At 59.8% G+C, this 21,767-nt stretch overlaps 2 protein-coding genes across 3 annotated transcripts; one reads left to right on the top strand and one right to left on the bottom strand.

Annotated features, from left to right (window-relative positions):
• Positions 1 to 710: 710 nt before the first annotated feature.
• Positions 711 to 6,714, top strand: GRIN3B (glutamate ionotropic receptor NMDA type subunit 3B; the record flags this gene model as incomplete). The annotated part of the gene is made up of 10 exons (XM_084302689.1): positions 711 to 1,157; positions 2,416 to 3,014; positions 3,426 to 4,476; positions 4,583 to 4,728; positions 4,854 to 4,969; positions 5,117 to 5,268; positions 5,364 to 5,528; positions 5,619 to 5,686; positions 5,805 to 6,098; positions 6,583 to 6,714. 10 exons carry the CDS (start codon positions 711 to 713, stop codon positions 6,668 to 6,670), a joined length of 3,126 nt encoding a protein of 1,041 aa, XP_084158815.1. The 3' UTR covers positions 6,671 to 6,714.
• A 451-nt stretch (positions 6,715 to 7,165) lies between these two features.
• On the bottom strand, positions 7,166 to 21,363 carry TMEM259 (transmembrane protein 259). 2 transcript variants are annotated; one of them, XM_084302866.1, is made up of 11 exons: positions 20,883 to 21,363; positions 17,416 to 17,682; positions 16,946 to 17,114; positions 14,801 to 14,911; positions 13,306 to 13,428; positions 12,868 to 12,968; positions 11,890 to 11,947; positions 11,488 to 11,571; positions 10,841 to 10,973; positions 10,324 to 10,423; positions 7,166 to 9,468 (listed from the first exon to the last, which is right to left on the bottom strand). In XM_084302866.1, the coding sequence occupies exons 1-11, from the start codon at positions 21,108 to 21,110 to the stop codon at positions 8,632 to 8,634; spliced, it is 2,211 nt and encodes a 736-aa protein (XP_084158992.1). In that variant the 5' UTR covers positions 21,111 to 21,363; the 3' UTR covers positions 7,166 to 8,631. The 2 variants fall into 2 exon arrangements, with proteins under 2 accessions (XP_084158992.1, XP_084158993.1); XM_084302867.1 differs by having other exon boundaries at positions 17,000 to 17,114.
• Positions 21,364 to 21,767: the final 404 nt, after the last annotated feature.

Below are 21,767 nucleotides of genomic sequence, written 5' to 3'. Positions count from 1 at the left end.
GGGCCCCCCCCCAGCCCCTGCCCGGGGCCGCCAGGATCCGCTCCCCGCAAGGGGAATTCATTAGCTTTGACTCATTAAAGCTGTCTGGTGATCAATATTTTCGCCAGCTGGTACTTGGCTCCCTTCTCGCTCGCTTTCTCTCACGAATTCAGCGGAGCCGCTCCCGCCCCAGCTCCCCGGCAGCCGAGGATCCCCCTCCCGGAGCGAGGAGCCCCCCGGCCCCGGGCCGAGCCCCCCCTCACCCCCGGGAGCCTGGGGCTCGCTGTGCCCGCGGGGGCTCGGCCCGGAGGAGCCGCCGGACCCGGCCGGGTCCCGTCGGGCGGGGGCGGGCGGAACGCGCAGCGCCGGGCTCGGTGCGAGGCGCGGCGGCTCCTCGGGACCACCCCCCCCGACGGCTCCCCCGGGGCACGGGGGGGACCCTGCGAGGCGGCGCCACCCCCGCGGGGCCGCGGGGGGCTGCGGGGCGGTGCGGCGGGACCCGACCCCGGGGAGGTCCCCCCCGGCCACGCGCTCCCGGAGCCTCCGGGGGGCCACCGGAGCCGGGGGGGGGTGGGGGGGCAGCTCCCGGTGCCTCTCCCGGCCCGTCCCGGCCCCTCCCGCCCCGCCGCGGCGGAGCTGCCCCCGCCCCCGGCCCGCCCCGGCCCGGCGCGGCTCGGCTCGGCTCGGCCCGACGGGCGCAGAGCGGAGCCGGGGGGGGGCCGGGGGTGCCCATGGCGGGGCTGAGGGCGCTCTGGCTGCTGGCGGCCGCGCTGGGGGCGGCGGGGGGGCACCCGCAGCCCTGCCGCGTCCCGGCCCGCGCCGGCCCCGCCGTGCGCCTGGGAGCGCTGCTGCCGCCCGCAGCCCCCGGCCGCGTCCGCGCCGCCTTGGCCGGGGCCGCCGGGGGTCTGGGGGGGTCCGGGGGGTCCGGGGGGCTCGGGGGGACGGCGCTGCCCCACAACCGCAGCCTGGAGCTGGTGGCGGGCGCCCCGGCGGCGCGGGACCCCGGCTCGCTGGCGCGGTGGCTCTGCGGGGCGCTGGGGGGGCGCGGCGTGGCCGCCGTCCTGGCCGTGCCCCGCTCCCGCCGGGAGCTGCTCCAGCTCGACTTCCTCGCCGCCGCCCTGCGCCTCCCCTTCGTCAGCGTCCTCGACACCCGCGGCCCGCTGCCCTTCCGCCCGCAGGTAAGAGCCTCGCGGCCACCGCTGCGGGCGGCGGGACCCCCGGGAGGGACCCCCGGGAGGGACCCCCGGCTCCGTCCCAGCTCTCCGCGCCGTCCCGGCTCCGGTCCCTGCTCCTGTCTTGCCCCCATCGCGGTTCTGTCGTGGCCCCCCCATCCTCGCTGCATCCCGGCTCCATCCCGGCCCCAATTTCTGCCCCCATCCCGGCTCCCTCCTGGCTCCCATCTCGCCCCCATCCCGTCCTCACCCTGCTGCTGTTCCTGTCCCTGTCTCGGCGCCATCCCGAGCTCCATCCTGGCTCAAGCCTGACCTCATCCCAGCATCTTCCCAGTCCCCTCCTGGGCACCATTCTGCCCCCATCCTGCCTCTATTCCAGCCCCCATCCTGGCTCTCTCCCACCTTCATCCTGGCCCCCATCCCAGCTCCGTCCCAACGCAATCCCAGTTCCCAGTCCAAGGCAGCTCCCCTGGCAGCCCCGTGCTCCCCCATCCCCTGTCCCAATCCTGGTCCAGCCCCAGCAGGGCCCTGGGGACATGCCCAGAGCCTCCTGTGCCACCCAGTTCAGCCCCACTGGCCCAGGTGCAATGGCCACACTCACCTGTGCCGTGGTTCACAGCCTAAACATTGCCAGCAGAGACCTGTCCCCGGCCCCGCAGTCCTGGGGCTGGATTCATCCCTCTCCCAGTCCTCTCTGGGGACAGACCCTCACCACACGGGGCTGTGTTGCCCGACCCCTTTGCACTCTCTGGAGCATTTGGGCTCCTTCGCCCGCGCTGGGCTCAGCCGCCAGCCTCCGCTCAGCCACCAGGAAGGTGACTCCGCTTCTTGGCAGGCAGCAGGAGCACGGCGGCAGCCTGTCCCCCAGCCTCCCGCGGGGACACGCGCCGGCTGCGCCGCCCTCCACGCCTGCTGCGTCCTTGCAGCTCCTGCTTGGGGCTGGGGCCGGCTGCGTGCTGCTGGCAGCAGGGCAGGTGCACGACCCCTGGCTCAGGTGGCAGCGGGGGGGCTCAGAGCGGGGTCTCCTCCCTGGGCAGCTCTCTGGTCTCCTGGGCACTGCACACCCTCGGGTGCGTGGCTGGAGCTGCGTGGGCAGAGGGAAACCATTGCTCCGATCCGTGCTGGTGCTGGAGGGAGCAGGGCCAGGAGTGGGGTGGTCCCAGGGTGGGAGGGATGGTGCTGAGCCGAGGGTTGGTGCTGCTCTGGGCTGTCCCCAGGGGCAGCAGCAGGGCTGGGGACAGCCACCGCCCCTGTGTGCCGGCAGAGCCCCTTCCACTTCCACATGGACCGGCAGAGCTCGCTGGAGACGCTGGTGGAGGTGCTGGCGAGCATCCTGCAGGCCAACGACTGGCACGAGACCAGCCTGGTGCTCTGCCACCCCTGGGACGTCTCCGGCTTCCTCGGCCTCTGGGCCCGCCGCACCCAGCTCCTCCTCCGTGCCGTGCTGGACCTCGGCTACCTGGATGAGCCCAGGGCCTCCCGCTACCTCCGGCAGCGCGGGGAGCGCCTCAAGGCTCTCTCCAGCCCCGTGCTGGTGCTGGGCTGCGACCTGCGGCGCGCCCGGCTGCTCTTCAGGGTGGTCGAACAGTCGGGGCTGCTGCTGCAGGAGTTTCACTGGATCCTGGGCTCCCCGCTCCGCGCCGGCGAGCTGCAGACCGAGGGGCTGCCCCTGGGGCTGCTGGCCTTCGGGGAGGTGGGCCGGCCCCCCCTGGAGCCGTTCGTGCAGGACGCAGTGGAGCTGGTGTCCCGCGCCATCGCCAGCGCCGCCGCCGTGCGCCCTGACCTCGCGCTCGTCCCCACCACGGTGAACTGCAACGGCAGGCTCAGGGAGGGTGCCGAGTCCTCGGGGCGCTTCCTCTCCAGGTAAGGACGGTGCTGCCGGGGGGGCCGTGCCCCCTCCCTGCTCCTCTGTGGTGGTTTTGGGGCACGGCGGGTGGGGTGACCTGGCCATAGCCGGTGTGGCCGCTGCTGTGGGGCTCAGTGCATGGCCCCCCCCCAGGGACAGGCTCTGTGCGGCTGCACAAGGGGGCTGCGTCACTTCAGATCTCCCTCACGCTGCCCGAGCTCTGGTGCTGTATAAATATTAATAGCACTTGGCCCTGCTAGCACAGCGAGCTGCAGGGCACAGGCAGCAGGGCCGGATCCTGCTCCTCCTCTGTGCCGAGCTGGGCACCTCACGCTCCCAGCCGCAAGCCCCGTCCCTCGCCTCCCCTCCCCGGAGCAGGACCCCGCTGTGCCCGAGCCGTGACCCCGCTGTGCCCTCCCCCCCCCCAGGTTCATGTCCAACACGTCCTTCCACGGCCGGACGGGACACGTGCAGGTGCAGAACGGGACGCGGGTGCAGACGGAGCACCAGTACCGCGTCTGGAGCCTGCTGCGGGACTCGCTGGGGCAGCCGACGTGGGTGACGATGGGCGCCTGGCGGCACGGCAAGCTGGAGCTGGAGGAGGGCGCCTGGCAGAGACACCTCCAGCGCAAGAGCCTGGCCGAGGGGGGAGGCGGCGCCCGCGCCAAGCTGCGGGTGGTGACGCTGGTGGAGCACCCCTTCGTCTTCACGCGGGAGGTGGACGAGGACGGGAGCTGCCCGGCCGGGCAGCTCTGCCTGGACCCCGGCACCAACGACTCGGCCGTGCTGGACGCCCTCTTCGAGGAGCTCGGCGCTGGGAACGGCTCGGTGCCGCGGGAGTACAAGAAGTGCTGCTACGGCTACTGCATCGACCTGCTGGAGAAGCTGGCCGAGGACGTGCCCTTCGACTTCGAGCTCTACATCGTGGGCGATGGGAAATACGGGGCCTGGAAGAACGGGCGCTGGACGGGGCTGGTGGGGGACCTGCTCAGCGGCACGGCCCACATGGCCGTCACCTCCTTCAGCATCAACTCGGCGCGGAGCAAAGTCATCGACTTCACCAGCCCCTTCTTCTCCACCAGCCTGGGCATCCTGGTGAGGACCAAGGACACGGCGTCGCCTATCGGGGCCTTCATGTGGCCCTTGCACTGGACCATGTGGGTGGGCATCTTCGTGGCCCTGCACATGACCGCACTCTTCCTCACCCTTTACGAGTGGAAGAGCCCCTACGGCATGACCCCCCACGGCCGCAACCGCATGAAGATCTTCTCCTACTCCTCAGCCCTCAACCTCTGCTACGCCATCCTCTTTGGGCGCACCGTCTCCAGCAAGACGCCCAAGTGCTGCACCGGCCGCTTCCTCATGAACCTCTGGGCCATCTTCTGCCTCCTGGTGCTCTCCAGCTACACGGCCAACCTGGCGGCCGTCATGGTGGGGGAGAAGACCTTCGAGGAGCTCTCGGGCATCCACGACCCCAAGGTGGGAGCGCGCCGCTGGGTGGGCTTGGGGATGTGCTCGGGGAAGGGAGGGGGGGGCTCTGATCCCCCCGGGCAGGGGGTACTGACGCTGCGGTGCCTCCTTCCAGCTGCATCACCCCTCGCAGGGCTTCCGCTTCGGCACGGTGTGGGAGAGCAGCGCCGAGGAGTACATCAAGAAGAGCTTCCCCGAGATGCACGAGTACATGCGGCGCTACAACGTCCCCACCACCCCCGCCGGCGTCACCATGCTCAAGTGAGGGTCGGGGGGGGCATCGGGGGCCCCTCCGCTTTCCCCCTCCCCTGCACGCCCCCTGAGGGTGTCGCACTGGGGGGGCAGCCCCGTCCCTGAGCCCCCCAATCCGCCCCGCATTGGCGCAGGACGGAGCCCCCCAAGCTCAACGCCTTCATCATGGACAAGTCCCTGCTGGACTACGAGGTCTCCATTGACTCCGACTGCAAACTGCTCACCGTGGGGAAGCCCTTCGCCATCGAAGGTGGGGGAATGGTGGCAGGGGGGACGTGCTGGGGCTGTTGGGGGGGCTCTGGGGGACCCCTCAGTGGTGGGTGCTGGGGGCTGTGCCTTGCCATTGCCCCCCTGGTTCTAGCATTGCTGCTTTCTTCCTCCCTGCCTCGGGGGCCAGGCTACGGCATCGGCCTCCCGCAGAACTCGCCGCTGACCTCCAACCTCTCGGAGTTCATCAGCCGCTACAAGTCGGCCGGCTTCATCGACCTCCTGCACGACAAGTGGTACAAGATGGTGCCCTGCGGCAAGCGCGTCTTCGCCGTCACCGAGGTGCGGGCGGCCGGGCCCTGGGCACAGGGGAGAGGGGGGCTCTGCGGGGACCCCTCCCCAGCACCCTGCCAATGCCCCCGTCCCTCTCCTTGCAGACCCTGCAGATGGGCATCTACCACTTCTCGGGGCTCTTTGTGCTGCTCTGCATCGGGCTCAGCGGCTCCCTGCTCACCTCGCTGGGCGAGCACGTCTTCTACCGCCTGGTCCTGCCCCGCATCAAGCGGAAGAAGAAATTCAACTACTGGCTGCACACCAGCCAGGTGGGGCGAGGAGGAGCCCGGCCCCAACACCTTCCCCCAGCCCTGTTCCGTCTCCCCATGGGGCCCTCACTCCTCCCTTGTGCCCCACAGAAAATCCACCGGGCGCTGAACACGGGCGTGGAGGAGCAGAAGGGCCAGAAGCTGAACTTGGCGGAGAGGTAGGGCCCTGGATGGGCGCCTGCCCTGGCTCTCATCCTCCCCACGGGCACCCTCCAGCCCCGGGGCTGCAGCAGGATGCCCCTGCAGCCCCCACCTCGACCCCTCTCCCCCCTCAAGGTGCGCCCCCGAGCAGAGCCCCGGGGTGCAGCCCTGGCCCCAGCTGCGGCAGGAGGGGCGCCGGGTGCGCTTCCAGCTGGACACGGCCACCCCCGAGGGCGAGGGGACCCCGGGGCCGCGGGGGAACGGGCCGCTGCAGGGCACGGGGGATGAGTTGCGGGAGCTGGAGGAGAAGATCGAGGCCATGCGGGAGCAGCTGCGTGCGGCCCTGGTGAGGAAGAGCGAGCTGGTGGCCGCCATGGGCACAGCCAGGAGCAGCCGGGCACCGGCCTCGGAGCGGCCCCGGGAGGACAGGTGAGTGTGGAGGGGGCCTGGGGGTGCTCCTGGGGCACCCCAAAAGCACAGCCGGGGCTTCAAGGGCTCTGCACCCCAACTTCAGGCTTGGCTCCTTCGCACAGGGCTGGGCTGGGGAGGGTCTCGCACGATGCTGCGCCCCTCGGAGAGCAAGGACCAGGGCTGGAGGCCCCCAGGCTGCCTCCCCCCCCCAGCACCAGGGCCTGGGGAGTTTGTGTCTCTCCTCCCAGCTCTTTGAAGAGCAGCAACCTGAGTCAGCAGCCTAAGATGGGGGTGGGGGGACCTTAATTTTGGGGAAAGTAGTGGGTTAAGGTGTGGTGAGAGGCCACTGCACATCCAAGCTGAACGGCCGGGCATCTGCCCATCAGCCTTCAGGAACACTTTGTAAAAAGAGACGAAGAGGAACAAGCCTGGCCTCCCCCTCCCAGCAGCATCCCTGCGGCGGGGGCTCAGGGCCCTGCTGACAGCTCTCCTTGCTCCACAGGCAGGCGCCGGCCCCGCCGCAAGAGAGCCCCAGAGCAGGAGCACGGAGCAGCCCCGGGGGCAGCAGGAGGGAGCCGAAGCCCGGCTGAGCCCCAGGGCACTGGGTGGTGGCACCGGCCTTGCCCCTTCCTCAGCCCGCTCCCCTCCCTGTGAGGCAGGAGATGAAGTAACGGGGCCCAAAGGCGAGGGATGAGGGGGGGGCCGTAGAAGGATGAGGGTGCCACAGGCACGGCTTCCTTCCCTGCAGCCTTCCCACTTGCACAAACGCTGCCCAGCGCTGGTGAACTCGAGGGCAGGGGCTCAGGCTCAGCCCTGCCAGGCAAGCAGGGCCCCCCCAGCCCCCCAGCAGCATGAGAGGCACCCAGGGGTTGAGGTGCTGAGCCCACGGCCAGGCCCCGGGCTGCTCACGCGTCACCTCCCAGCAGGATCCCAGCAGGACACCAGGGCAGCACCACAGCAGCTGTTAGATATAATATTTATTATTATATACAAACACATTTTGTACATTAATTAAATAGAATGAACTCTACTCTTCATTCGTCAAATGATTTGGTTTGCTTCCCTCCCTCCCCCTCCCACCCCTCTTGAAAGCCGACGGATTTCTCCTCCCTCTTGCGCGTCCATGCAGTGGAGCCCCCAGCACTGGTCACCAAGTGGGCGCCCCCCCCCAGAGCAACACCCAGGGCTCCTTGAGACAACAGGAAAACAAAAACGGGGGGAGGCACCTGGGTGGGAGATGCAGAGGGGCTGGGAGCCCTCATGGTGCTGACGTGGGAGCTGGGGGAAGCCACTGGAGGCAGGTTGGAGAGGGACAGGCGCTGACTGCTGGGTGGGGAGGTGAGGCTGAGACCCGGGGATGCTCTGCAGCAGCCCCAATGCCCCCCAAAGCCCCCCAGATGTGACACTCTAGTGCATCGACCCCCTTTTTTGGGAGAGCTCTGCTCTACCTACAAGCACAAATCCCCCTTCCCAGCACCCACCCCGGGGGCAGGCAGCCAGCTGTGTGCACAGGGCTCACAGGGCTTGCCAGGAGAACAAGGGAAAAAAAAAAAAAAATCAGCTGAAATTTCTTAGCTTTAGTGTTTTGGTTCGTTGCTAAACCTTCTCATGCAGCACCAGTCCAGCCAGCAAAAAGCCGCTCGCTCCGCAGGGACAAGGCACTGAAGAACAACCTGCACCCCCTGCAGCTGCAGGTGCCAGAGCTGCTGTCCTTCCCCTCCCCATCTCTACAGCCACCAAAGCTCCGGATCAGTTCCCAAAGGACATCAACTACAAATTGCCCGGGGCCACATGCACTGAAGAGGGGCCACATGAGGGAAGCCTCGCAGAGATCCCCAGCAGGGGAAGGCCGAGCATTTCTCCAAGGCTGAGATGTTTTCTCCACTGCCTCTTTCCTGGGGTGGTTGCTCTACCTGCACAGGGCAGCTTCTACCTCCCAACCCCCTGACCAAGTGAAATTCAAGGGGAAAAAAACAAAAAGAAAACAAAACAGGGCTAAAATGCAGCTTCTGCTTTGGTTATTGGCCAGCTTTGCTCTGGTGGGAGCAGCCCCAGTGTCAGGGGAAGGTGTTGAGCTTCTTTTTCCCTAGAGAAGGAAAGTTTACCAGTTTTCTCCCAAGCATGGCTGCCCCTGCTCACATGCAGCTGCTGTTCTGACCAGAGCTGCTGCACACACACGTGGCTCATCACAAACCAGCTCATGTCTGCAAGCAACGCCTGGACTGCAAACACCACCTCAGCGGGGCCAGGAGGAGCTGTGACACTGAGGACAGAGCCCCAGGGGCAGCACGAGGCCCCGCAGGCGCTGGGACCTCGCACCCTCCCCGCGGGGAGCAGCTGGCACCGAGCAGTCTGACACGCACCAGCCTCTCCTCCCGTGCAGGAGCACGCGCTTTTCCCAGGGGAGTTCACTGCAGCACCTTCTCTCTGTCCCAGCTGCTCTGCCTCCGCTAAGAGGAATTCATGGGTTAAGGATGATGGTGAAGTGAGAAATAGTAACAAACGAAATCCAGATGCCTTCCTGGCAGTCCAGAAGGACACTGACAGGGACTCAAGACAGGCTCCTCGAGTCTGGCTCCGAGCACGGCCCGGAGCTGGCTGTACTATCCGCTGGTGCAGGGCAAGGGCCGCTCTCCCCCCGGTCCCCCAGAGCACGGCCCGAGCGTTTGTCCTGATCAGTGTTCTCCCCAGGGGCTGGGGGGGGCTCTGCCACGCCGCCGTCTGCAGCGCAGTTCTTGCTGCTAGGATTTGCTCGGCTGTCTGAGCCTCGCGCGGCCTCAGTCTGCTCGGCAGGGGAAGGGCTGGGGACAGAGGCCCCGTCCTCCTGCACCGGGCCGGGGGGCGCAGCCGGCGCCGCCTCTGCGGCGGGGGGCACGTCTGCAGCAGCAACCACGGCCGTCGAAGTGACTTCGATGGTGATGGAGCCCACAGCAGTCTCCGGGTGGTCGCTGCTGACCCTGATGCGGGCAACCAGGCTGGAGGCGGCGGCGTCCTGAGGGCTCCCGTTGGCCATGGCTTCGTGCACCACGTTGGGCTCCAGCAGGGTGGAGCTCAGGTCGGAGAGAAACGAGGCCTCCGTGACGATGGCGGCCGTCTCGGCGACCCAGTTCAGGTCGCTCCCAGCCGTGGCCGCGGCGATGACGCTGGAGGCCTCGCTGGGGGTCAGCGCGGCCGGGCCGCTGCTCTCCCCGGCGGGGCCAGCGGCCAGGTGAGGCCGGCGGCTCCCCACCTCGACGGGGGCGGCGGTGGTGTTGTTGTTGAGGTTGTCCTGGAGCGTCGTCTGCGTCCCCTGGCCCACCTGCTGGTTCTGCAGCAGCATCTCCTGGATCCTGATCTGCTGGAGAATAGCCGGCAGCTCGTAGTGGTGGAAGAAGTAAATCATTGAATGCTGGAGAAGGCAAAGGGAAAGGAGTCACTCATGGGGCTGCAAGCCTAGACTTCCCTAGCAGAGCTCTTCTGTCATCTCCTGGTAAAGCCAGTGACTGCGGAATTTGGCTGCTCTGTCCAGAAGCTCACCTGAAATTCTGCAGAGAATTCTTATCCCTCCCACCATAGCTCCTGCAAGCTGCTGTCGGAGAGCAACTGAAGAGCTCTGAAGACAGGTAACAGAGCACAAAGCCCCTTCCTTTGTAGGGGTCAGAACAAGGGTGAGGGCATTTATCTCCAGCCCATCTTCAGTTCCCTGTCTGCATCTCACAGCAGGAAAGGGGCAGGTCAACAGCCAGAGACACACAAGAGGTCTGCTCGAACCAGGATGCTGAAGACAGCAGTTTGGGAGTGGTCTTGCCAATACCTGCACTGCACAGACACGACCCCCTCCTCAGCTTCTGCATGGGAGATTCTCAGTGAGACATCCAGAGATGGGCCAGAAATCCTTCCCTAACCCCTTCTAAAACTCAGCCTACTGTCAGACACATGGCTGGATTTGAGCCTGTGACCAAAAAGTCCTGCTGTTTGACAGCCACCCCTTCCCATTGCTCCATTTTCAAACCAGGGATTATTTTAACCTCTTATAAAAGCAAACATTGCTACTCAAACTCCGCTTGACAAGGAGTTTGATGAAGCCCAAACTTCAGCTCATTTCCATCGCTTTTTAACAGCTCAGCCAGCGCAATCAGCAACAGAATGGTTTAAACTGCAGGCAGCCAGAGCCCTCTGAGGGACCAGGACTGAATTCACCACGATGGCACGTGCCCCCATGCAGCTGGCTGCAGGAACAGGAGCAGAAATGGCAGCTACTCACCTGGATGAACAGCCACGAGGTGACGAGAGCCAGGCTGCTGTACTGCCCGTTGAATCGGTAGTGGTAAGCATAGAAGGCAAAGTGGTACAGATAGAAGAACCTGCACAGAAAGGCAGCAGATACCAGGATACATCAATGGACAGGACAAACAAGAGTTTATTTTCACTCATAACTCTGCTCTGAGCTGGTGCATTTTGCACAGGGCGGTGCAGACCCCCATTAACATGCACGTTCACTATCCACATGTTCATGCTTCACTATGAACAGGTCTTCAACTAAACAAAACAAAGGGCAGACAAAGGGTAGGGGTGATTCCACGCACGAGCTGAAGTGGAAAATAATTGCACTTTGGACCCCGTGACACACAGGGCAGCTCCTGAGGAGACACACAGCTCTCAGGAGTGGAAGCTCTCCTGGGAGGACTGGAAAGGATCTAAAGAAGGGATCTAAAGAAGGCCCCCACCAGAGATGAGGATATGCAGTGAGTTTGTGCAATATGGGACTGAGTTCCTCATACCTTAGCCAATGCCTCTTGCTCGTATTGGTGTGGCAACAGATAGCATCATACTGGTCAGCCAGCCACACGATAAGGATGATGTAAAACGCAGTTGTGGTGTCGTTGAAGAACTCCGACATAATGGCCTCCATACCTACGGGACAGAGAGGTGCCTGATGTCAGCACGTTGCAGGGCAGTTACAGCTTGAAGAAATCCCACATCCCTCCCAGAGCTGGGGCTCTATGACTGTATGGCAAAAAAACACAGCAGGACAACCTCATCTCTGCTTAAAGCACCAGCTGCGGTCAAACAAGTCTCCCTGCTGGCTGCAATCACTACGCAGGCCAGAGGATCAGCTGGCTCTGGCCAGCAGAGATTTTGGTGGCTTTGTTTAAAATCCCAACTGTGCTAATTACAGGAAGGGGGAATCTGAAATGAACTGAAGATGGACAAAGGTTCAGTTTATGGGACTTCCAAACAAACTGCTGTTCCAGGGGACACAGAAGGACAACGCAGCTCACTGTGCCAGCAAACTCCAGAGCCTTCCACCTCGTGAGGAGCAGACACCGACCACCTGCCGTGGCCAGGTCAGAACAGGGAATTATACTTCCTACCGATCCCTGAGGGAGTTGCTGCACATAAACAAGAAGTGAGCCCACATCCTTACCTACTAGGGCCAGGATGACAGTGAGCAGGGGAGCCGCAGGGAATGCAATTGTCATGTTCATTTCCAGCATCTGTAACAGGTCAACTGCAAGAAGGAAAACACCACATCACAAAGTGAACATGGGACCAAGGAGCCCCCCACCCCAGCACCACTCCCCACTCAGAGCTCTGCAGCGTGTTGTGATGTCCACTGCCCCACGCCCGCTGTCCCTGATACTTGTCAGGGGACAGAACAGCCCTCGGACACATGGTGCAGGGGGATCTAGGTGGGATAGAGTTCCTGCTCAGCTACATGCAGGACTCTTCTGAACCACAACAGTTCAGGGTATAGACATAATACACCGCGCTGGAGTGGGCTGCACATTGTCCTAAAATCAGCCTAAATCCCTCAGCGAATCCTTACCAATGAAGACAAAGATCTGATGGTGCGAGTAGCGCAACAGCATCGAAACGGACAGAGTCTGAAACATGAGAACAGAGGCCACTGTTAGAGCCACACAGGGTCAGGGTTTCTTTCAAAATCACGCTACAGCAGAGGCTCAGACAGGTGAGCCTGGACTCCCAACACTGCACTGAATGCTGTGCATATCCCACGTTCCTCAGTTAGAGCTATGCAGACCAATTTCCCAAAAAGTAATTAGGACTTCACAAACAGCAATTAATCTTTGCATTACTGCAGTGAAACAGACAGTAAGTAATTTGTTTGTAAAGAGACTGATTTTGAATATTTGAGCAGTGGCCAAACCAAACAGCAGCAGAACTGGAACTGGGGTTTGCTCCCATTCTGTATCTGCGCTCCTCCCAGCACTTCTCCAACAGAGGTCACCCTGTGTTCTTTGCCATTTCTCCTCTCACTGGCAGTGACTTTGTTGTACAAGGAGCTGCATCAATGGGACATCAGGCACAAAGGGAGACAGTCACCCACGACTGTGAACACAGGCTCAGTTATCACTTGAAGTCTTGTCTCATACTGATCTTCAATCGCCTGGTCACACATGTAGTCACAGGAGATTTGATCCTACTTTGATCAGCCCTGGCACATTAGTTGGACCCACTCTTAAAAATCTGAGGACAAATTTGCCTTGGCAATCCCCGTGTCTTGGCAGCCTGAGCATTTAATTACACTTAAGAGACTCTAATCTGGATCTCTCCTTTGACAACAAAGCCATTATTTCATTCTATTTCCGCTCCTCTGTTTGCTTCACTTTTTGGACACTAAACACCCGCATTAGGGGAAAAAAAATCAGTAGAGCTGCATGCTCCGGTGGCTTAGCTTTAGAAGCAGCTATGAGCTCAGACCTGTACTGTGACATAAAACCTCACCCACATGCTGATCAGCTGAGCTCAGAGTCCAGGCAGTGCCCGGCTCCTGCCAACTTACAAATATCACCATGATGACAAAGGCTGCCAGGTAGGAAGTCCTGGCCATCCACATGCTGACGAAGCGGTAGTGCTCTCCAGACACCACGTTGCGAAGGAAACCTGGGGGGAAAAAAAACAAAACCACCACACAACCCCAATGTAACCACCTCACAAAACAAGACCAAACTTCTGAAGAACTAGGATGTAAGGCAGGAGATCTAAGGCAACCCCTCTGCACGGCTGCACCCCGTTGTTATGCAGCGCAATAAGGAAGTCATGTTTGCAGATGTCTCTCCCCTCCCATTTGTTTCATTTTGTCCTTGACAGTAACACCCCTCCGTAACGCAGTGAACTGCATCAGAGATTAATCAATAGTCAGAAGACAATATTCATGCATCCACAGAAAAGCCACCACCTGCTCTGCACAGCTGCTGAAAGTGAATCTTCCAAGCCTTACCTTTGTTTTCTTCATTTTCAGCCAAGGCTTTGACACTTGACATCAGGATGTCATCATAACCCAGGAACTCGTCCAACAACAGACGACTGAATCTGTCCCCAAAGCACTGATCCCTGGTAGGATCTAGACAGAACATAGACACAGAAATCAGATTGTTCAGATCTTACACCACAGAGGAGGAAGGCAAGCAGTCTTCTCATCATTTAAAAGGACACACATGCCAGCAGACCTGTGCCTGCACTTGAACCTCTGGCAGCGTAACTAAACTGGGCAGGGCTGGGAGGGAAAAATGTCACACAGACAAATACAGCCACGCTGGCCAAGTGCCAGCGCCAATCAGGCCTTAAGAATTCCACCAGGGCTGTGATCCTCTCATTGGCACACACACAAAGGGAATTTGCCTCCTGAGCTTAGACCGAGTCCCTAGCAACAAAAGGCTCACCCCCAAGTAATGGCCCAGAGAAATTAGTTCTGGTAAAGCTCAGAGGGACTGCAGAGGCTTTTCAGCCATCAGCTGGGCTCCGCGTGGTGCTGCTGGAGCCCACCAACACCTCCCCACAGCTCTGGGCACTAACAAAGATGGTACAAAACATCCAAGTGCATTCTGCTGTACAAACACTGCTCAGCTGGTAAAAATACCCCAAATCCAATTAACACGAAAGCCCAGAAACAAACCATTTTTCAGTAAATTAGTAGGATAATTATGAAGGAATTTGTCTAGCTGAATGGGAAAGCCCAGGTCAGTAAATAACCATTTAACATGGAAACTGCCCATTAACCGTATGGAGTCTCTGCTTAGTACTCCAGCCCAGCTGTGCTTCAGGTTGGTTAGGAGCGAGTAACGCGATCTAGTCCAATCGCTGCAGCACCAGCTCATTACAGATCAATTAACGTCACAGGCAAGAGAAGGTTTGAGAACACGGCTCTGAATTGAACGGAGTAAATGCCAGAAGAGAACGCTGCCCCATGAAAACGGTCTGCTGGTGCTGGCAGGGGCACAGAAGTGGGCTGAGAAAGCGCTGCGCAGGTCCCTGACGCACACCCAGCAGCTCTCACCACTGGGCACGAGCACTGCTGCTCTGCTACACGCTGCAGTGTCTCTGCCTCAAAGGGCTGTGTTGTTTCAAGCCTCTAAACCACAAAACAAAGCAGTCCAGTTGGACTGCACCGAAACAGCACCCTCAGTACCACCAGGCCTTTCCTTCCTCCGTGAGAAACCTGTACTGGATGCAACATTAAGGCTCGGGAACAGAAACAGGCTCCAGCACTGCAGAGAGCTCCTCTTGGGAAGGTACCACCTACCGCAGCAGTAACGGCTCCATAAAGCAGCTCTCCCACATGAAAAATGAGCGCCATCAGCCGTTATAAATAGTTTCCACAAGACTAATAAGGAGTAGATGGGACATGACTGACATCCTGACGAGAGCCAGCAGTGGGGTATCTGCAGGAACACGCGTCCACAGGTGCACCAGAGCGGGCTGGCTCCCTCACTCACCCAACGTCACCACCATGACGGGGATGCTGAGGCGCTGGCGCGTGCTCTGGGACAGGCGCAGGAAGCCGTACTCCAAGGAGTACTCCACGATGTACTCCTCCTGCGGCCACACTGCAAGAGAGGGTGGGAGGGAGACTCAACAGCAGGGTTCACAGACAGTGGCCAAGAAGAAATAGCACCTCTGGACTCCCTCCACCCATATCACCACGTTCTTGAAAACGTAATCAGTTGTGAACACGTTCCAGGCTTTCTTCAACCAATTTAAAATGAATCGATATGAGTTCTCGAAACCGAAGCCCATTCCCTTGATGTTAGTCCTTAATGTGAAGCTTCCGGGAGAGCTTCAAGGCAGAGTTTTCAAGCTGTGTCAAGCACCATCCAGAATCTGCCCCACGCTACTCATTTTTGCATTCAGTTTCTGCCTTCTTCACTGCTCAGGAAACAGCAGGAAAATAAACTGAGCACCAGCTCAGCTGCTGAGCACCAAGTAAAGAAGGCAAGGACAACTAGCACTGCACTTCTCTGGACGCAGAGGTAGAGGTCACTGCTGCAATTACAAATCTCAAAAACTAGGCAGGAGCAACTACAGATTAGAAAAGCCTTCAGTGTCTGAAGTTGTTTTTTTTTTAAGGACAGTTACAAATTAATGCTTTTGCTACCTGTCTGAAACACCACCACCAAAAACGTTTAATAGGATACAACAATGGAAGAAGCGTGTCTGCCTCACCCGACCGAGGCTGACACATCACTGACAGAAGGGCCCAGTCAACCTCCCTGACTGCCTAGGAGAGAGATCGCATTTCTTGGGCAGCAAATGCCGGCTGGTGCTTTTAATGAAAACTAAAACTGAAACAAAAACAGTTTTAAGTTCAAATGCAAATGAAGCGTTGAAGTACCAACAAAAGAATTACTCCATTGGTATCACACAGCATTCTTCCATGGCAACACATTCTGCCTAAACGTTGAACTTGGGGTACTTACAGAACAGAGGAGCTGGAATTACACCGCAAACAGGCATTTGTGGCTCTAAGACCCACTTGAAAAGATGAATTTTGGGGCTATGTTAACAAGGGGCACGATTCTCTCTCCTACCATGTCTCTGGATCGTTTCCCACTGGGCATTCAGCACAGCAAGGCCCAGCCCGGCGGTGGCAGCGCTGTACAACAGGGCTCTTACAGAACTTAAGCAACTATTAATGAAGGCATTGCACCCAAAATATTTACATGTTCTCCAGCCTGAGGAGACTTAATCATCTTAAACACGGGACTAATTAGTTCTGGATCAGCATCAAGCAAAACTCTGCAAGACCAAGGGAACGGCGCTATTGCCACGTCCAGCCTCACAATCCTCCACTGCTAGAACACCCAGTACTGCTGAAGAGCAAAGAACCCCAGTACTTCCAGGGCAAGAGCAAAGGGGAAAAAGGCAAATGAGGATCCAATTGTCGTATTTCTCGTTTTAAACTTTTTTTTTTAAACAGATTTCCTCCCCTGACAAAAGTTTTCTAACACTGGAATTCCATTTTAAACCAAACAAAGCCACCGAATCTCCCTCTAGCATTTAGGAAACTTTAGCAGTTCACACCAAAACAGCGGAGGGAGGCAGCAGGACGATCTCCTGAGCCATATTCTGAACGACGCAGAACAGCAAGGCTGCATCTCGCAACCTCCTGAAACTTGCTTGGTGGCTTTCCAGATTAGTTTGCTCTTGCAGGTACTGGTGTTGAGTCAGGGCCCCAAAATACAGCCCAAATCCTGTTAATGCAGCGAGGAATGTGCACCGTCAGTTGGATCCCCGCGGGTCTCCAGAGGACAGTAAATGCAGAACGCTCAGGAGAGGGAGGTTCGCATTCATCTGAGCTATCTGGCAGCGATCGCTGCAGAAACATGATGCCAGCCCAGAAGGCTTCAGCAAACCTCGTCCCCCAGATGCACCCGCCCAACTCCCAGCCCCCCCAGCCAAAGGGAAGACATTGCTGTAGGTCTGTGGTTAGCAGGGACACGGTTAACCACAGGTGAAAGCGTCGGGGATAGCCTGGGGACGTTTAAGGTCACCGTGCACAGCCCCAGAAAAGCCGGGATGAGAGGCGCAGGGAAGGTGCAGGGGAAGGGGGGAGCACAGATAGCAGCAGAAGTTGTCTTTACCTGCTCTAGTTAGCATCTCAAACTCGGACACAGTCTCCCGCAGAGGCTGCATACCTTTAGTGGCCGCTTCACTAAACGAGAACTCCTGGCTTTCGTTGCGGCTCAGCGCCTCGGTGCTGCTCATCCGGGACGGCTTGAGGAACACCTTGGGCTCGATATCCAGCTCAAACTGTGGGAAAACCGTGGACAAGTCACGTTAGCAGTCACTTCAGCTCCAGCCTTCTGGGCTCCCCCTGTGCCCCAGCCACCAGAAGGAAGCCAGGAGAGGACGGCTTCTCAGCATTTAAGTTCTGTCTTAAAACAGAAGAGGCTAACTGGGAGGTACAGGAAAAGCCAAGGGAACACACCGTGTGCCAGGTGACCGAGGGAACAGAGGGACCCCAGCTTACTCACAAAGACTGCATTAACAAACTGCTCGTCCCCAAACCAACCCTCGCCTCCCCCCGTGTACACAGGGAGCGTGCCTTTACCTTGATAGAGCTGTTTTCGAACATATCCACAGTCATTTCCTCCTCTTCCTCCTCTTCTTCCTCAGCTGCGGGCTCGGCCACCATTCCTGGGAACTTCTCAGCTCCACAGAACTGCAGGTAGATGGCGGCCCGGCTCGAGTTGCGCTGTATTTCCACCCGCAGGATGCCGTCGCGCGGCCATTTATCTCGCACGTGCTCCAGGCAGTTGATGGGCGAGCGGGAGAAGGCGATGTGGATGTAAGCCAGGATGAAGAGCACGAAGAGAGCCTGGACAGGGCAAGACACAAAGCAGACACCGTTAGCCTGGCCCAGCGCTGCCTGTTCGCAGGCTCCCCAGTTTCGACCATCTCTTCTTTGCCCATAAAGACCTCAGATCTGCAAGTGGACAAGAGCTTTTATGCTTTCCAACCCCGGTGGTCTTCACACCAAAGAATAAGGCAGCCTAGAACTGGGCGACTTTTCCAGCCCCACAGACAAATGTCAAAACTCTCCCTGTGCTTTCTGTCCTCCTGAAGCCTCTTCAACGCGCTGAGCCCTCCTCTCTCCAGGGTAAGCACCAGGAGAGGCCTGAAGCTGTTCCTGGGAACCAGTTTCCAAGGTGCCTTTGACCAAAACTTCTCCGCCACTGCAAGTGTGCTGTGGGTGCTACGCTGGCCGGCTGCCACCCAAGGGGCACGTCGGCAGTGTGTGCGCGCTGCCTCGGGTCACAAAGCACCAACTCTTACAAAACCCCGTGCCCGGCGCCCGCTGCCTTCCCTCCGCGTGTTCTGGGGCAAAGTGCTTCGTCCCGAGCCCCAGGGGCACTGCAGGTGGGTACAGACCAGGCCCCACACGGCTTACCGCTGAGTTCTCTCTCGTTTCAAAGAGCCAAAGCAGCGTCTTGACGAAACTTTGCCAACCCACAGCTCACTTTGCTAAACCCAAGACTTGCTTTGATCTACTGCTCACTCAACACAGCCGCGAGGAAAGGCTACCGAAGCTCTCGCAGGAAGATTAGGAGGCGTTAAGACAGATCTGTGGTTAATCTCTGCTCGGTCAGGCCAGATGTTGAGCACAGCAGGGAAAGAAGCACTTCTGAACTGCAAATAAAAGCCCTGCAGAGAGCTACCTGCCGATGAACTGAGCTCAAGCGGCCTCCAGAACACCAGAGCTGCGGTTTCAGCACCAACAAACTCACCAGAAGCAGGACCCATCCCTGCCTGCCCACGGGGCCGGGGTCCTGCCACCTCCTGCACGAAGTACACGCATCCTGCTGGCCGGCACAGCTCGCGGCCACAGCCCCAGCCCCACACAAGGTCCTGGGAACCAAAACCACCCGAGCAGAACGAACGCATGCCGAGGTCCCAAACACCACCAAAAAAACAGGAACGGAACCATGGGGTTCAACAAACTACATCCTTCTCTGGCTGTCCACCATTCCCCTCTCCGCACAAAACCCTTCCTGTCGAACATTTCCTGTTGAAGCTCGGGGAAGGCTGCCTGATTGCACAAGAAGAGACAACCAGCTGCGAGACCACAACACAAAACCCGGGGCAGAAGCGTCAGCCTCTGAAAGTTGAGGATGTGCCAGGAGGGTCCGGAGGATTGTTCAGGACTGCTGCAGGCTCTGGACCCTTGACACACGACAGACTTACTGTCAGCCTGGTTCTGCTCCCTCCGGCACGGTCCCTATTTATCACCCAGGGTCAGCGATCCTCAGCAGGCACCTTTCAGTTCCTGCATCGTGTTTAAAGCTACAGAGGGCTCCTGCCCACTAATTCAACAAACTCGGAGCTGATTCTGGTTTTCCGTCCTACCAACGTTGTAACGTCCCAAAAGAGTTTTAAGCAAGTCTCTGTTGGAGCCTCTTACAGGCAACCAGACTGAAAATTCTTGCTTATCACACCAGAAGAAATAAAGCCCCAAAGCGTCAGCCAGTGCTGCAAAGGGACATTATTATTAAAAATCAAGTGGCTTGCTCTGAGAGTGCGCGTCCAGCCCCAAGTTCAGGCAGTTTGTCACCCACCAGCGAGGCCTTTCAGGCTGAAGCACGCCCGTTCTACTTGGAAGATGCTTTTTGGCTCACGGAACAGCTGTGGGTCACAGCAAAACAAAGCGAGCTAATAAAACTCCCTCCCTGCAGCGAGGCTGATAAATCCAGCACGACGTTACCCAACGCCGTCCAAAGTTCACAGCCCAAAGCTCCAAGGAGCAGGAGCCCAGGAAGCAGCACGGGAGCACTTCGTGTGCCCGCTCTTGATTCAACGAGCTGTCCCTGCACCCGCTGCTCCTGACCTATTTGCTGTGAACACAGACTGGTAAACACCACGTCTGCGGGGGAGCTGCGCAGGAAGACGAGGGGAAGGTAAATCACAAACAGCTCCCTCGGCGCAGGAAGAACGGCGGCGAGGCCACCAAAGCAGGAGCAGCCTCAGGAATTCCCCTCTGCCACCTCCTGCTGCTGCTCCCTGCATGGAGCAGGCTGAAAGCCCGGCTGGCTTCTGACCCTGAGGGGGCAGGCAGTGCTCTCTGCAGGTGCCCTGTGAGTATTTTTATTTCCTCAGGTGTGCTCTGACAGAACTGCTACCAGCTGGACCGCTCGCTCCACCTGCCAGCCTGGCCACTGGCTCCACTCTGATCTCCCCGTCTGCCTGAATCCAGTCACACAACGGGGGGAGAAAGGAGAGAGGTTAAAATCCTGAACGCCTCTCAGACAGGGAGAAAACGTCTATGTGCAGCATAAGACACAGATCCCAAATGTTTTCTTGTGTTAAGCAGCCAAATTTTTGAAACCTGCAGCAGAGACGTGCTGTTCTTCCCTAGCTACCTCTCCTCCCCTCTGCCCCTCACCCTTAATTTCCAGCAGGCGCTGGTGAGATGAGCTTTGGCAGCCCTGGGGGCATTTAACCCAAAGGCCACTTCCCCCACGGACAGCACTGGGCCATTTTGCCCATCACTGCCTGACTCCCAAGGGGAAGGACTCAACTTCCAGACCCCATTTACGTGCAAGGTCTCCAGAGCTGCACCCACATCAACAAGACCGCAGGCAGGCTTCTATCCGGTTTAGTGGAAGTTTGATGCTGTCCAGGAACAACCGAGGGTGTTGACTACTACACAGAAGTAGCGACAAGCCGGGGCTGTGCACTGCTCACTTCTAGCAGAGACACAACTCAATGACACCCCAGCAGCCACGCATCTCGTGTGTGATCCCCTGGAACCACCACGAAACCTTCCACACCCACACCTGCCTCTGCCCCTGCCTCGCCTATGGAGCGGGCTCAGCGATTCCCTCTGCACCTCCAGGGCTCGCAGCAGAGCTCTGACAGCCAGGGCACTGCCGAGCGTCCCTACAGCTCCTTACACCTCGCTGGGCCTGCGCCGGCCGGGTTCAGACAGCGCAAACACCTCCGGAGACGGGGCAGAACCGAGGGCTGGAGGCATTTAGGAGCCAGATTAGGGCAGCCCCGGGTCTGCACCGAGCCCCTCACCTTGAGCAGGACGAAGAACTCGAAGACGCGGCGGAAGGCGGGCGGGAAGAGCCGCGCGTAGGTCACTGCCATCTTGAAGAAGAGCGCGTGGAAGAGGCGGTCGCGGACGTTGATCAGCGGGTTCTGGTTGCCGGTGGGGTTCCGCACGCCGCGCCCGTTCCCCCCGGCGGCCCCGCCGTGGGTGGCCGGGTGCTGGTGCGCGGCGTGGGGCGGGTTGTTCTCGGACATCGCGGCCCGGAGAAGGGTGGGGAGGGGGGGAGCCGAGGGGCGCCCCCCGCTGAGGGCCCGGCCCCGTTGGTCAGCGCCCGCCGCGGCCTCGGCGCGGCCCCGAGCAGGCCCGGCGGGGAGGCGGCTCCCGGGCCGGCCCCGCGGCCATGGGCGGCTCCGGGAGCGGTGCGGGCACCTCGGGCCGCGCTCCTCCTTCCTCCTCCCCCCGCCGCTCGCCGCCTTCCTCCTCCTCCTCCTCCTCCTCCTTTCTCCTCTTCCTCCTCCGCGCGGCCCCGCCGCCCCTCAGCGCCCCGCCGCCATCTTCCCCCCGCCGGCCCTGCGCGCAGGGGATGCTGGGACGGTGGCGGACCGCGGCAGGCTCCGCCCCTCGTATGTAAATTAATTTCTCCGTCCCGGCATGCACCGCGCGAGACCGGCTGAGCTTCGGGAAGGCTCAGCCCCCAAAAAGACAAAAATTAGGAGGAAATAAACAGGTTGGGATGAAAAGTAAGGCGTAGTGGCGCTCGGAGAGTGAGTTTATAAGGATAGGGGTGTGAGCACTGAGAAAAGAACTCGCTGTGTTCTGAAAGTTATAAAATGAGGGAGGTTTAAATAGGGCTGTGGGGGAAGCGTAGGTCGTGCTCGCTTCGGCAGCACATATACTAAAATTGGAACGAT

Source organism: Netta rufina, assembly GCF_964035555.1.
Source record: "Netta rufina genome assembly, chromosome: 28".
In the NCBI taxonomy this organism is placed as follows: Eukaryota; Metazoa; Chordata; class Aves; order Anseriformes; family Anatidae; genus Netta; species Netta rufina.
This window is presented reverse-complemented; position numbering and strand designations above follow the sequence as displayed.